The following is a 15,281-nucleotide window of genomic DNA, read 5'->3' as shown; positions in this document are numbered from 1 at the left end:
GGGAACCCAAAATGTTAATGGGCCTTTTGAGAAAAGGATTCTGTGATCAAGCAAGCTTGGGCAAAGCTGGCTCGCAGCAAACGGGAGGCTCGCGCCTCATTCTGCAGTCACCACTTAACCAGCCAGCACGAACAGCGTCCTGTGCACACACATGCATTCTGCACTCCACAGGCCCCACGTCCCCAGAGGTCTGGGCAGTGTCAGACTCAGCACTGGCACGTGGAGTGCACTACTCCTCGCTGGAGGGGAGAACCCGAGGTCCTGGCCGAGAGGAACTATTGGACACGCCCACCAGAGGCAGGTGGTTTCTGCCCATAGCCCTGCCCAGGGAGAGGCATGGCAGGTGAAAAGTTGAGCAATTAGAGAACGTGTAAGAATCAGACCTTTGGAGCCTGGAGATCACTTTGTTTAACCATTTCATTTCAATGACAAGGAAACTGGAGCTCAAAAAGTACTAGAAAAAGTTCTAAAATGTCGAACATGACCCACTTTTAATCTAAGGGTTATGCAATATTACACAATGAAATTGTGCATTTGCACAATTCAGGTTGAAATCGTGCTGACCTCAACCCAGGTGGAGGGAGGCTGTGCTCTGCAAAGGCTGGGAGTCAGGTGCTCACATGCCCCTGCCTGCTGCAGAGACCCAAGGTGAAAAGGAGGGTCCCAGGCAGTTCACTAAGGGAGCAGTGATGCAGCCCCCTGCTGCCTCTTGTCCCTCACCCCACCCAGCATGGTCTGGGTGGTGCCCACCTGCCTGTTGCCCACCTTCCTGTTGCAATGTTGGCTACTGAAAGTGAAGGCAGGGGATGAGGTCCCCAAAGGCATGAAGAGGCCACAGCAATGCCTGGGCACCCATACACCCATCTGCCCTCAGAGTCTGTGGGACTGTGGGCTTGCTCATGTGGAGCAGGCCCTGTCTCACTCTCCAGGTAGCCCAACCCTCCCTCCCTGCTCACTCAGGGGGCTTCCCTACAGAGCACCAGCAAATCCCAGGGAAATCCACTTATACTCTCTCAGGTAAGCCTCTGGGACAAAGGAGGTGCTCGACGAGCATCTGGCAGACCTGTTACCTGAGGAAAGGGAGTGTGCTTTTTGAAAATTACTGTTCTGGTTTCTCTGTATCCCAGCCTGACATCCTACTCCAAAGAATAGCAGCCTGCACTCCCGCCTCTAATACACTGGCACGGCACCACTTCCTGTGCTGGGGGCGTATGGGAAGTTGGCAGGGCCCAGTCCGTGGCCCTGGCCATGGCCTGACAGCCTGAGGCTGATTTAATCAGAAACTCTGTTCACGGTGGAGCTACTCCTGACGACCACATTTCTCACAGGTGACATCCTGTGCACACCAGAGGCCCCTCGTGTCTTTGGGTCACATGTCCCTATTGGACATGTAGAACATTCTGGGTACAGTAGCCCTATGCAAAGATGACATTTCTCTTTTTTTTTTTTAAGACAGAGTCTCACTCAGTTGCCCAGGCTGGAGTGCAGTGGCGCCATCTTGGCTCACTGCAAGTTCCGCCTCCCGGGTTCATGCCATTCTCATGCCTCAGTCTCTCGAGTAGCTGGGACTACAGGCGCCCGCCACCACGCCCGGCTAATTTTTTTGTATTTTTTTTTTAGTAGAGACGGGGTTTCACGGTGTTAGCCAGGATGGTCTCAATCTCCTGACCTTGTGATCTGCCCGCCTCGGCCTCCCAAAGTGCTAGGATTACAGGTGTGAGCCACCGTGCCTGGCCGTCATTTCTTAAAGTCTTACATATGTGAGAGTTTTTTGTTCTGTTTTTTGAGAGTCTCGCTCTGTCGCCCAGGCTGGAGTGCAGTGGCACCATCTCAGTTGCTGCAACCTCCACTTCTCGGGTTCAAGAGATTCTCCCACCTCAGCCTCTTGAGTAGCTGGGATTACAGGCACACATTGCCACGTCTCAAAAAAAAAATAAACAAACAAATAAATAAAATAAAATAAAATAAAAAAGATATGGAGTCTCACTCTGCCGCCCAGGCTGGAGTGCAGTGGCACAATCTTGGCTCACTGCAACCTCCGCCTGCCAGGTTCAAGCAATTCTCCTGCCTTAGCCTCCCGAGTAACTGGGATTACAGGAGCACACTACCATGCCCTGCTAATTTCTTCTGTATTTTAGTAGAGACAGGGTTTTACCATGTTGCCCAGACTGGTCTCGAACTCCTGAGCTCAGGCAATCCGCCCGCCTCGGCCTCCCAGAGTGCCGGGATTACAGGTGTGAGCCACCGCGCCCGGCTGCAAAGTATTATTTTTACTAAGTGATCCTGCTAGGAGAATTTTTAATTCCAAAAGAGATATAAAGAAAAAACAGGCTGGGTGTGGTGGCTCATGCCTGTAATCCCAGCACTTTGGGAGGCCGAGGTGGGCAGATCACGAGGTCAGGAGATCGAGACCATCCTGGCTAACACGGTGAAACCCCATCTCTACTAAAAAAAAAAATACAAAAAATTAGCTGGGTGTGGTGGCGGGTGCCTGTAGTCCCAGCTACTCGGGAGACTAGGGCAGAAGAATGGCGTGAACCCGTGAGCCTACAGTGAGCCAAGATGGCACCACTGCACTCCAGCCTGGGCGACACAGCGAGACTCTGTCTCAAAAAAAAGGAAAACAACAACAACAACAAAAGGAAAAACGATTTTCTTGTCCTTTACACAGTGTCAGACTATTCCCTGAAGACTTCTCGAACAGGCACCATATTCCACTGGTTCTACAACGACGTGTTTACTCCATCCCGCAGTAAGCAAAGCCTGCCTGCATGAAGGTGCTGCTACGTGACAATTATTTGCAAAACTCAACATCAGGTGGCTAATGTCTATATTCCCAGCAACTTAGAAGGCTCAGGCACGAGGACTGCTTGAGTTCAAGAGTTGGGAGACCAGCCTGAGCAACATAGCAAGATCTCATGTCAAAAAGCCAATAGAAAACCCTCAACATTAGGGAATAAAATGACGTGGTATCTTTAGAGGGTTTATGTCCCTGGAATTACTTAAAATCAATGATTCTCAGAATTACCTGGAGGGCTTGTTTTTAACAAACCACTGGCTGGGCTCTCCCTGGAGTTTCAGACTCAGACTGTCCGGGGTGGGGCTGAGAACCTGACCTCTCACATACTGCCGGGACAGCCGTGGCTGAGGGTGAGGCGCCACGCCAGGAGGTCACAGCTATCAATCCAGGCTGCACTCTCCTCACCTGTGCAGCAGGGACATGGCCCTGACCTCGGCCTGCTGTGACCCAAAACAGGTCAGGGGCACCGGATGCAAAGCCTGTCACGCAGCAGGATTCCAGCATGCGAGTGTTGCTGGCTTGGCCTCTTCTGTGCCATGAAGGCCCTGGAGCCTGACGGCCAACTGGGCTGCCAGCCACCCTCCTGCACACCCTACAAGCTGTGGCCTGCTTTGCCAGCTGTTCCAGGTGAGGCCCAGCCTGCAGCGGGCACGGGTAGGACCGAGAAGGCTGGGTGACATGGGGAGCCACTCCTGCTAACAGCACGCAACAAGACGCCTGAGCTTGCAGCGCAGCTCCCTCCCTCCCTCTGGGTCTCAGCAGCCCAGCCACACTGGCTCCCTCCACTCACTGTTTTCCTCTGCAGCCATCTGGTGGACCCAACTTTCCCCTAGATGCTCTTTGTGACAATCATAGGGTGGTCTCCACCCTCCTGGCAGGACGCTGACTGACAGTTCTTCCCACTGTGTCTATCAGAAACAGCCAGGGCACCTTGCCACTGTGACACATGCACCCTGACCCTGTTCCCAGAGGTCCTGACTCACCAGGTCTCAGGGGAGGTCTGGCACAAAAGGCCTCAGGTTAACTGTAACATGCAGAGGCCGCACTATAAAAACAAACAAAACACAAACATACAGAAAAATCTGGCTCTCAGACACCAGTGAAAACCTTTCAGCCCTGACTGCCGAGGCTTTAGCATTTGGGGGTCCTCCTACAGTGTAGATACTGGCTCCTGGGAGAGAAGCTAGAGAGCCAGGAGTCAGCTTCTGTCACCTGGTGCCAGGACGGGAGACACCTGTTTCTGTAACCAACACTGATATACAACACACACACAGAGGGCACTCCAAAAAACCTGAGAGACCTGCCGAACCACTTCCAAGCAGGCAGTTTTCAGGTCCCTGCTCCAGTCAGGGAAACTGGAAATAGAGGTCAAGGATCATGCCCAGGTTCTAAGATCCATCATTCCATCATTCCTCACACATATTTATAGAATCCTCTGTGCGCACGAGCTCTGGGGCAGGAAACACGACACGTACATCTAACAACAACAACAACAAAACACAAAGGCCTCCAGGGCTTCAGGAGACACCCCTGGGGATCCTGCAGAGTTTTGACTCGAATGCATCTTTCTGTGATCTGACATTCCACACGAAATTTAATTAGAAAATGTACACTTTTTAACCAAGTCTTTAAATACCTATCCCTTCAACGTCTAAGTTGTCACCTTCAGGGGCAGCTGTGGGCCACTGGGGCTTCCTCCCCCAACTCCCGCAGGCAGAAAGCCCAGGGGAGCCTGCTCGCAGCAAGAAGGCCTTGAGAAGGGCCTGCAGGGCCAAGTCAACAGGACCGAATCCTGGAGCGCACGCACTGCATGCCTTCCTTTTCTGTGGCTGTTCATTATCACTCCAGACAGAAATCGTAGTGATTATGATTCCCTGATAGCTACCAGCAATGTGCAGGGCTGCTAAGGCCTCAGCATAATGGAGCGCCAATTCAGATCTGAGCGAATTACAATCCAGTTCCCCACCCTGAACCTCACCGGGCCGCCCACAGGCAGAGTTTTGTAAACAGCACTTTGTATGCCACGCAATCCCCCCAAGGTCTGACTTCCACCCTTCAACCTAGGCACTTCTTCTGTAAGACAGGATTTTTAAACACCAGGCATAAATGGGCCGGGCACAATGGTTCACGCCTGTGATCCCAGCACTCTGGGAGGCCGAGGTGGGCGGATCACTTGAGGTCAGGAGTCCGAGAACATCCTGGCCAACATGGCGAAATCCCATCTCTACTAAAAATACAAAAATTAGCTGGGTGTGGTGGTGTACGCCTGTAGTCCCAGCTACTTGGGAGGCTGAAGCAGGAGAGCCGCTTGAACCCATGGAGGCGAAGGCTGCAGTGAGCCGAGATTGTGCCACTACACTCCAGCCTGGGTGACAGAGTGAGAATCCGTCCCAGAAAAAACAAAACAAAACAAAACAAAAACACCAGCCATCAATGCCCTGAAGGAGCCAAGCAGTGAAGACAAAACAGCACTGACAGCGAAGAGGCTGTAGCTGTTATGCTCCTGGCTTGTGGCAACCTCCACACATTTCCTGGCTCCCGGCTAATGTGGGGAGGGTAAGGAGCCAGAAACACAGACTTGGGAGGCTCTAGAGGCCTCGAGGACAGCTGCAAAAACTCTCAGAGCTCAGGAACCACAGTGGTGTGAGTGCTGCCAGTCAAGGCCCGCAGCACAGAGCCGCAACGCTTCCTTCCTAGAAGCAAAAAGCTGAGATGAGCTGTGAGAACCATGCCTGAACGCTCTCAGGCATGTCACTGCGACTCCAGCCAGCGGGGCTGGGCCCCAGCCGAGTGCACCCTGGGGCCCCGGACATGGCCGCAGGCAGGGAGGAACCGGAGGGGCAGGCGGGGCCATTCCTTACACTGTGTCTCTGACATCTCTCGGGAGCCGAGAATTCCAATCTCGAAAAGCTTCATTTTCTTTGTCAAATTCCCGTTCGTCTTCGCCAATGGTCACCGTAAACCTTTTCTCTTCAAAGTCAGGCTCCTGTTCTTTTCGGATAGTTGCTTTTTTTAAAACCTACCATTGTAAGAAGAAAGAAGTCAACACGGAGTGGAATACTGGGCGTCGCTGTTAGGAAACACAAAAGCGGCCGCCCCACCCGACCGCAGCAGCCCCCCAGGAGCAGGAGCTGCCGGCTGCAAGTGCTCGAGGGTGAGGGGCGGGCACAGCACAGGCGTCTTTCTGGGCAGGGCAGTCTGTGCCCGTCTCTGCATGAACAGCTGCCCCCAGCCTCCGTGTGCCCACGTGAGGTACTCATCACTTCCTTCAACCACCCTTGGAACTGAACTCACGGTTCAGTTACTCAGTGACAAGCAGCACGTGGAGTGGCTGGAGTCTCAGAGGGAAGGAGGTGACATGCCGAGGGAGTGAGGAGGAACATCTTGTCCATCATTTCCCAGCAGAGAGGCTGACCAGGAATATGAGGAAGCGGGGCTAGGTGCCGGCAGAGTGGTTCCCAGAGCTTAAGTTCATACACTGGGGCCAACATGGGCCTAGAGGGAGGGAGTGTGCAGTGACGGGGCCAGAAAGCCCCAAGCTCTCTCCAGAAGAACAGTCTCAGGAGCATGGGGCGCAGATCCCGGGGTGCGGCGAGGGCAGCCTCACCAGGCTTTCTGTGAGTGGCTGGAGACTGCACCCTGTGCTCCTGGGCAGCGCCAGTCGGGGGCCCAGTGCTGATCCAGCCCCATGAAAACAGTGGGTATGCCCTGGACTGAACTTCCTGGCCTACTGGGTTGCTGCCTGAGACAGTTAGATTTAATCCTCCATCTTTCTGGGCCTGGTGGCGCATGCCTGTAATCCCAGCTACTTGGGAGGCCGAGGCAGGAGAATCACATGAACCTGGGACGTGGAGGCTACGATGAGTCAAGACTGGGCTACTGCACTCCAGCCTGGGCGACAAGAGCGAAACACCCGTCTCACAAAAAAAAATCAAAAAAATCAAAAAAATAATAAAGACACCACAGAAACCAACCCCTAACTTCGGAGCTTTTTTTCTGGGGCTTTCTATGGCTGTCTCTGGACTGAGGAAATCCCAGTTTTGTCAAGAACCACTCCTGTAATAGCATCTTTCTTGTCAGGATTTCTGCCGAATTCTATTACCTCTTTTGCATGCCGGAGTCCTCGTTCCCAGGCACTCTCTGTTGGGGGCTCTGGAGGGGGTGGAGGCAAAATTTCATCAACTACCGGCCCACCCTGTTGAAAAATGAGAAGGGAGAAGGTGAGAAAGTAAAACTTTCAAGTGTACAGAGAAACCAGACAGTAAAAACATCAACTACAACACCAGCTGGCCGCGTGTGGCCGCTCTCCTTCCACCAAGCCTCACTCCGTCCCCAGAAAGCCGAGGCCTGCTTCCACTCGGGACAACAGAAGCAGCTGAAACGGGGCACTGAGCCTGTGCTAAGGCACAGCGACTTGTCTTAAGCTTGAGATTCAGACAGAGCTCAGCTGGCTGATGTGCTAACAATGAAAGAAGAGGCATCACGCACCCAAGGGTTGGCGGGCATCAGCGGGTGAGGTCCGAGAGGCGGGGCGCCATTAGGCGGGAAGGGGTCGGCTTTGGTGATTAGGGAGTAGTTCCCCTTGTCGTTCACTCCAGGGTGTATAAACCTACAATTCATTCCCCAGGTACAGTTCCCTATGGAAACAAAAGTGAGATCAGAAAGGGTCCACAAGAGCCTAACTGCACAAGGGCAGCTGCCGGGGTTGGGGGTGGGAGAGGGCAGAGGCCATGTTTACCCAGGCCTGATGGTGAGCCACACAGCAGCGGGGACTGAACGGGGAGGTGGGTGGGATAAGCCTGGAGAGGCTGAGCCAGGCAGCTGCACCTGCCCAGGCACAGCAGTTCCCCAGAGGCTGCCAGGAACCCATGGCGCCTTGGTCAGAGGAAACAGCCCGTTTCAGAGTCACTTTGTGGAGAGTTCATGCATACCAACTGTCTGAGTATTAATTTTCCCCTTAAACCAGAAAAGCCCCAGAGCCTTGCTTCCAGCCCTGGCCCAGGCTCATCTAGGTACACCTGGATGTTAACTGTATTTGTGCTGACACAGACATCAATGAGAAGCATTAACAATGATCAGAAGCCTACAGGTGTGTTCAGGGTGCCCTTGGCCACCTCTGTACATCTGCATTTCTCTTATGAAAATTCTCACAGAGCATTTCAAGATATTTCTGGAATTTAAACAGGGCTTTTACACTTTGCTCATAAATAACAATCACAAACCTTCATCTTCAACAGAACATCAGAGTTAGTAAAGGAAACCTCGACTTTTCAGTGCAGAATATAAGACATCTAAGTGTTTAATTACTGAATCACTTTTTAAAAATGTACTTTTTTGAATAGATAATATGTATACATTGTTTAAAACCAAATATGGCATATAGTATCTAAGTGATTTTAGAAATTTTTTCAATGGGTTAACTGCAGTTAGATTTTAAATCATTTAAAATTTTAATCTTAAACATCATTAACACTTAAGCTTGCATTAAAACCAACTCAGCAAAACATAATAACAATATCAATCCAAATTAAACATGAAAGAAAGTAAACTTAAAATTGCTTATCTGGAAATGCAAAAATGACAAACTAATTTTTAAAATTTCTAAAAGCATTTCAGAGATCACACATAAGTCAAAAGAGGTTGGGAGGCCAGGCACAGTGGTTCACGCCTGTAATCCCAGCATTTTGGGAGGCCGAGGCGGGAGGATCGCGAGGTCAGGAGATCGAGACCATCCTGGCTAACAGTGAAATCCCATCTCTACTAAAAAAAAAAGATACAAAAAATCAGCCTGGCACGGTGGCAGGCGCCTGTAGTCCCAGCTACTCGGGAGGCTGAAGTAGGATAATGGCGTGAACCCGGGAGGTGGAGCTTGCAGTGAGCCAAGATTGCGCCACTGCACTCTAGCCTGAGTGACAGAGCGAGACTCCATCTCAAAAAAACAAAACAAAACAAAACAAAGAGGTTGGGAAATGTTATTCTATAGGGGGTTCAAAAATCCAGAGCCTCAGAGAGATTTAAAGAAAAACCGACAATGCAGTCATACATCTAAGAGAGACTCAACAGACCACAGAGCTCTTCATGGTTTGCCTCTGAAAATACCCATGCAGTATTCAAAATCACGTGTGTAACTAAACAAGTAACAAAAGCTCATTGTAAAAAATGTCCAAGTACAGAAAAGTGCTGACAACAGAAACCACAGCTTTTCTGTACTCCTTTTTCCTGTTTTTCAGACGGAGTCTCGCTCTGTCACCCAGGCTGGAGAGAAATGACGCAATCCTGGCTCACTGCAACCTGCACCTCCTGGGTTTCAGCGATTCTCCTGCCTCAGCCTCCTGAGTAGCTGGGATTACAGGTGGACACCACCACGCCCAGCTAATTTTTATATTTTTAGTAGAGACAGGGCTTCACCATGTTGGCCAGGCTGGTCTTGAACTCCTGACCTTGTGATCTGCCCGCCTCAGCCTCCCAAAGTGTTGGGATTACAGGCATGAGCCACCGCACTCGGCCTCTGTACTACTTTTTCATCTAGAATATGTATCTAGGTGGTGGCTAAATGTTATTGTTCTTCTATTTACAAAAATTTTTAGGACATCACCTACGAACCTGCTGTCAAAAGATCCTTTCTCACTGATATTGGCAGGGGGAGAAAAGAGGAATAAGGCAGAAGAGAACAAACCAGCAAGCACTGAAGAGCAAGCCGAGAAGGTGAGCGTGGGGCTGCCACCAGACACTAGACGCTGATGGGTGACAGTGTTCAGCTCTCGGGGACCACCTGCCCGGGGGGGCTGAGCGCTGCCTTGCCCCTGGCCAGAGTAAAGGGGAAGATGGCTCTGGAAAGCAGCACAGTTGGCCTGCACATCTAGCTGGGACACACCTAAAGCAGATGTCAGGCAAAAAGAACACTGCTGTCCCATCCACCTTTTTAAAATGTGAACTTTTATCTGTGTAGGAACACACCCAACTGTTGGGAATGTGGGAAGAGGCTTTAGATTTTATTTCCTCGACTTCTGCCAGTCCATTTTTCCTTTTTTTTTTTTTTTTTTTTGAGACAGAGTCTTGCTCTGTTGCCCAGGCTGGAGTGCAGTGGAGTGATCTAGGCTCATTGCAACTTCTGCCTCGTGGGTTCGAGCAATTCTCCTGCCTCAGCCTCCTGAGTAGCTGGGATTACAGGTGGACACCCCCACGCCCAGCTAATTTTTGTATTTTTAGTAGAGATGGGGTTTTGCCATGCTAGCCAGGCTGGTCTCAAACTCCTGACCTCAGGTGATCCGCCCGCCTCGGCCTCCCAAAGAGCTGGGATTACAGGTGTCAGCCACCGTCCCCAGCCTTACTTTCATAGTTTAAAAAGCAATTTGTTAAAAAAAAAAAAAAATTATCCGAAAATGGAAGCAAAAATAAAGATCTTCTGGTATACAAACTGTATACTCTTCTGTTTCTAACCGGGACTTCAAACCCAGAATTTATGTGGATTGTGATTCTAACAGTATAAAGACAGTCCTGCAGATATTGCGTACAAAGACACGGCCTCAGGCCAGAAGAGGACAAGGACAGAGGCCGCTGGAGCGGGGCAGAGGCAGCTCCTTCACTGCTGAAATGTCTAATACTATTTCTGGCTTCAAGGCAGGATGATGGTCTTTTTCTTCACTGGAATGTCAGCACAGTAGCAACTGTTTGTTTTTGTTTTTTCTGAGACGGAGTTTTGCTCTTGTTGCCCAGGCTGGAGTGCAATGGCACGATTTCAGCTCACTGCAACCTCCACCTCCCAGGTTCAAGTGATTCTCCTGCCTCAGCCTCCCAAATAGCTGGAATTACAGGCATGCACCACCACGTCTGGCTAATTTTGCATTTTTAGTAGAGATGAGGTTTCTCTGTGTTGGTCAGGCTGGTGTTGAGCTTGCGACCTCAGGTGATCCACCCACCTCGGCCTCCCAAAGTGCTGGGATTACAGGCATGAGTCACCGCGCCCGGCCAACTATTTTATTCTCTTATTAATCTTCATGTCTGTGTAAACATTGTGTTATTTTACATATATGAAATATTTCATAATAAAATGAAATACTTGTAAATAAAAAATATCCACCCACTCTAAAAGGTACACTGTGAAGTCGACCTCCTACCCCACGGCCATTGCCAGAGGCAGTTATGAATATACTGGGGCTCCATCCACCAATCATTCCCCCTTTTACCTGAGAATATAAATCATGCTCTGTGTTGAGCCTCGTTTTTTTTTTACTGAACAATGTAACTACAGAAAGGGAACCTGCATGCTCAGCAGCAACAAACCCAAACTGGATCAGGGAAACAGACAGGAAACGTGGAAAATCCAGAGACTAAACAGAGACGGCAGGAAGTGAGGCTCAGCTCACGCTCCAGCACAGCCCACATGAAATATCTTTAAATGTCTCTTCTGATTTTGAATACGGTAAATATCCATTCCGTTTCCTTGTTCACATGGGTCATTTCTATTGACGTGTATAATGGTATTAGAAATTGAGAAAGGCCTTTAAAGATAACTCATTATTGAACAACAACAAGGTATCCGATAGATAGTGACCAATATTTATGAAACTAGTTTAAAATACTTGGTGAGAGGAGTGGCATTCTTTGCCTTTTTGCGACTCCCTTGCATGCTGACCCCGGAAAACCCCTGGCCTCCCATCTGTGTGCGATCGGCCATGAAGGGCTGCTGTGGCTGAAGCAGGAGAGGACATTACAGACTCAGAGACTCAGCTAGAAAGGGAGGGGCATCTAAAAGCCTTTTCAGATGTGCTGAGAGCTTCTTCCTGACACCACACTCAGCATGGGAAGGCTCCTTACAGTGAGCTGCAATCGAATCCTATCACCACCCTTTCCCAGCTTGGCTTCTCTGAAATCCATTGATCTATCTTGAACTTTGAATGGGTCTTTTACAAAGGCATGATTCTGTGACATCCTGCAATGGTCACCTGAGAAAGTCCTGACTCACCGAGAAACTGGTGAGCACACAAACCAATTTTCAACTGAAAGCTTCAATTTTAATACTGCTAACACTGTCTGTTGTTCCCCTTGAAGCCGCGGGCTCACTTTGTTCCTGCCAGGACCCGGACCTGCATGCCCCGGCATGTCTGCCAGTCTTCGTCATGAATGTGTGCTCCACGGAGAGCGCACAGGGTCAGCCGCAGCTCAAGCCTTGCACGTGCTGCCCTTTGAGGCCGCTGGACTTGAGTGCTGGCAGGTGCTCTACCAGCGCTGCCACTCCGCCATGCTGAGTACTGAGAGACATGCACAGTAGGACCCCTCCACTGCTTTCTGGCTTTCCACAATTTCAGTTACCTGTGGTCTGAAAATATTAGACAATTCCAAAAATAATTCCTAAATTTTAAATGATGTTCTGTGTTGAGTAGCAAGATGAAATCTTGTGCCGACCTCCTCTGTCCCACCTGGGACACGAAGCCTCCCTTTGTCCAGCAGATCCACGCTGCCGACGACGCTGACTGCCCACTGGTCATCTAGCAGCCCTCTTGGCCACCAACAACCGTTGGGAGCACGGTGGTGCTGTGCTCACTGTGGCTGTGACCCACGATCACTGGGGGCAGATGACCTTCCTCCTGACGCATCGGCAGGAGATCACGAGGAGCCCAATGCCACATGGCAAGGCCTCCGTGTGATCATGCGAGCGTTTCATCTCACGTCATCAGATGGCTGAGTGCAGTAAAGTGAGCTCTTCTGAGAGACCATGATCACATTTTTATTGCAACTGCTCTATTTTATGATTGGCTATTGCTGTTAATCTCTTACTGTGCCTAATTTATAAATTATATTTTATCATAGGGATGTACTTATAAAATCATGGAACTGTATACTTAAAATGGGTCAATTTCATGGCACATAAATATTACTTTAGTAAAGTTTTTTTAAAAGACCTTATAAATAATAATAAATAAAACATCTGTACTCAAGTGTAAGATTTAATTAAATTACAATTCTTACTACTACAGCACAGACATGAAGTAAAGTGGCATGGGAGGCCGAGGTGGGCGGATCATTTGAGGTCAGGAGTTCGAGACCAGCCTGACCAACTGAAACACAAAATTTAGCCACTACCAAATTACAAAAATTAGCCAGGCATGGTGGCCTGTGCCTATAATCTCAGCTACTCAGGAGGCTGAGGCAGGAGAATAGCTTGAACCCGGGAGGCGGAGGTCGCAGTGAGCTGAGATCATACCACTGCACTCCAGCCTGGGCAACAGAGGCAGACTGTCTCAAAAAAGTAAAATAAAATAAAATAAAAATAAATAAATATAGTTTTGACCTCAGGGTCCCCTGAAAGGGTCTCAAGGACTCCCAGGGGTTCACAGACAACACTCAGACCTGCTGCTTTAAACACAGTTTTGCAAGGATTCAAAACTGAGCAAAAGACGTTTCTTCAAGGCAGACCCAGGACAAATGAGCTACCGAGCACATGAAAACAGACAGCTCGGCACAAACCTTCAGGGAAGGCAGATCAAAAGCCAGGAAGGTGTTACCTCCCACCACTGGAATGGCTACTACCAAAAAAACAGAACAGAGTACTGGTGAGGACGTGGAGAAACTGGACACCTCCACGCTGCTGCTGGGAAAGTCCAACGGCAGAGCCACTGTGGAAAACAGCCTGGCGGCTCCTCGAAAGATGAAACACACAACCACCACGTCGTCCGCAACTCCACTGCCAGGCTGCTCGCGAACGAACTGAAAGCAGGGTCTGGAGAGAGACTTTTACGCCCATGTTCACAGCAGCTCTACTCACAATTGCCTGGAGGTGGAAGCCACCCAAGTGTCCATCCACAGATGAGGATACACCCCACGCGGCTACTCCACACTAAGAAATAGAGGTCAGATTTTTTTTTTTTTTGTGAAACCAAGTCTCATTCCGACACCCAGGCTGAAGTGCAGTGGTGTGATCTCGGCTCACTGCAACCTCTGCCTCCTGGGTTCAAGTGATTCTCCTGCCTTGGCCTCCTGAGCAGCTGGAATTACAGGCATGCTCTACCACGTCCAGCTAATTTTGTATTTTTAGTAGAGACAGCGTTTCGCCATGCTGAGCAGGCTGGTCTCCAACTCCTCGAGTGATCCACCTGCCTCGGCCTCCCAAAGTGCTGTGATTACAGGCATCAGCTACTGCACTTATTATCCAATCTTAAAAAGGAAGAAGGCCAGGCATGGTGGCTCACACCTCTAATCCCAGCACTTTGGGAGGCAGGGGCAGAAGGATCCCTTAAGCCCAGGAGTTTAAGATCAGCTTGCATAACACAGTGGGACCCTGTCTCTACAAATAATAAAGTTAGCTGGGCAAAGTGGCATGCCTGTAGTCCCAGTCACGTGGAAAGCTGAGGCAGGAGGATGGCTTGAGCCCAGGAAGTCAAGGCTGCAGTAAGCCATGATCATGTCACTGTACTCCAGCCTGGGTGACAGTGAGATCCTGTCCAAAAAAAAAAAAAAAAATCCTGATGACCGATGAACCTTGACGACATTATGCTAAGTAAAATAAACCAGTCACAAAAGGACAAATACTGTATGATTCCACTTGTACGTGGTACTTAGAACAGTCAGCATTCAGAGACAACACCACCGCAGGTGCTAGGAGGCTGGTGGGAGGAATGAGAAGTCGTTTCACAGGTACAGAGTTTGAGTTCTGTAAGCTGAAAAAGTCCTGGAGATGGATGGTGGTGATGGTTATGACACAGCAACATGAATGTATTAACACTGAACCGTACACTTAAAAAATGGTATTCCAGCCAGGTGTGGTGGCTCACGCCTGTAATCCCAGCACTTTGGGAGGCTGAGGCAGGTGGATCACAAGGTCAGGAGATTGAGACCATCCTGGCTAACACGGTGAAACCCCATCTCTACCAAAACTACAAAAAAATTAGCTGGGCGTGGTGGCAGGTGCCTGTAGTCCCAATTACTCAGGAGGCTGAGGCAGGAGAATCACTTGAACCCTGGAGGTGGAGGTTGCAGAGAGCCGAGATGGCGCCACTGCACTCCAGCCTGGGCGACAGCGAGATTCTGTCTCAAAAAAAAAAAAAAAAAAGAAAAGGTATTCCACCACAATTTAAAAAAACTGGGGGGAGCAGAGCCAAGGAGATCAGACCCAAAAAATGGACTGGGATGCTTGTTCACTGAGGGATAAATCAGAAACCCAAAGTAGGGGCCGGGTGCGGTGGCTCACACCTGCAATCCCAGCACTTTCGGAGGCTGAGGCGAGGGGATCACCTGAGGTCAGGGTTGAAGTTCAAGACCAGCCTGGCCAACATGATGAAACCCCATGTCTGCTAAAAATACAAAAATTGGTTGGGGGTGGTGGCAGATGCCTGTAATCGCAGTTATTTGGGAGGCTGAGATGAGAGAATCGTCTGAACCCTGGAGGTGGAGGTTCCAATGAGCCGAGATCTCACCATTGCACTCCATCCAGCCTGGGTGACAGAGTGAGACTCCGTCCCAAAAAAAAAAAAAAAAAGAAAGA

General features: G+C 49.9%; 1 protein-coding gene across 9 annotated transcripts in view; it reads right to left on the bottom strand.

Moving 5' to 3' along the window:
- The window catches only part of ZC3H18 (zinc finger CCCH-type containing 18), a 69,581-nt gene that overhangs the window by 31,307 nt on the left and 22,993 nt on the right, over positions 1–15,281 (bottom strand). For all 9 annotated transcript variants that reach the window (XM_077986697.1, XM_077986698.1, XM_077986701.1 and 6 more), the window contains 3 exons: positions 7,289–7,437; positions 6,903–6,995; positions 5,662–5,819 (listed from right to left, as the gene is read on the bottom strand). In XM_077986697.1, coding sequence (XP_077842823.1) covers positions 5,662–5,819; positions 6,903–6,995; positions 7,289–7,437 — 400 coding nt within the window. The remainder of the gene's footprint in view (positions 1–5,661; positions 5,820–6,902; positions 6,996–7,288; positions 7,438–15,281) is intronic.

The sequence above is a fragment of the Macaca mulatta genome, chromosome 20 (genome assembly GCF_049350105.2).
Source record: "Macaca mulatta isolate MMU2019108-1 chromosome 20, T2T-MMU8v2.0, whole genome shotgun sequence".
NCBI classification, from domain to species: Eukaryota; Metazoa; Chordata; class Mammalia; order Primates; family Cercopithecidae; genus Macaca; species Macaca mulatta.
The sequence above is the reverse complement of the archived record's forward strand: the minus strand, read 5'-3'. Positions and strand labels throughout refer to the sequence as shown.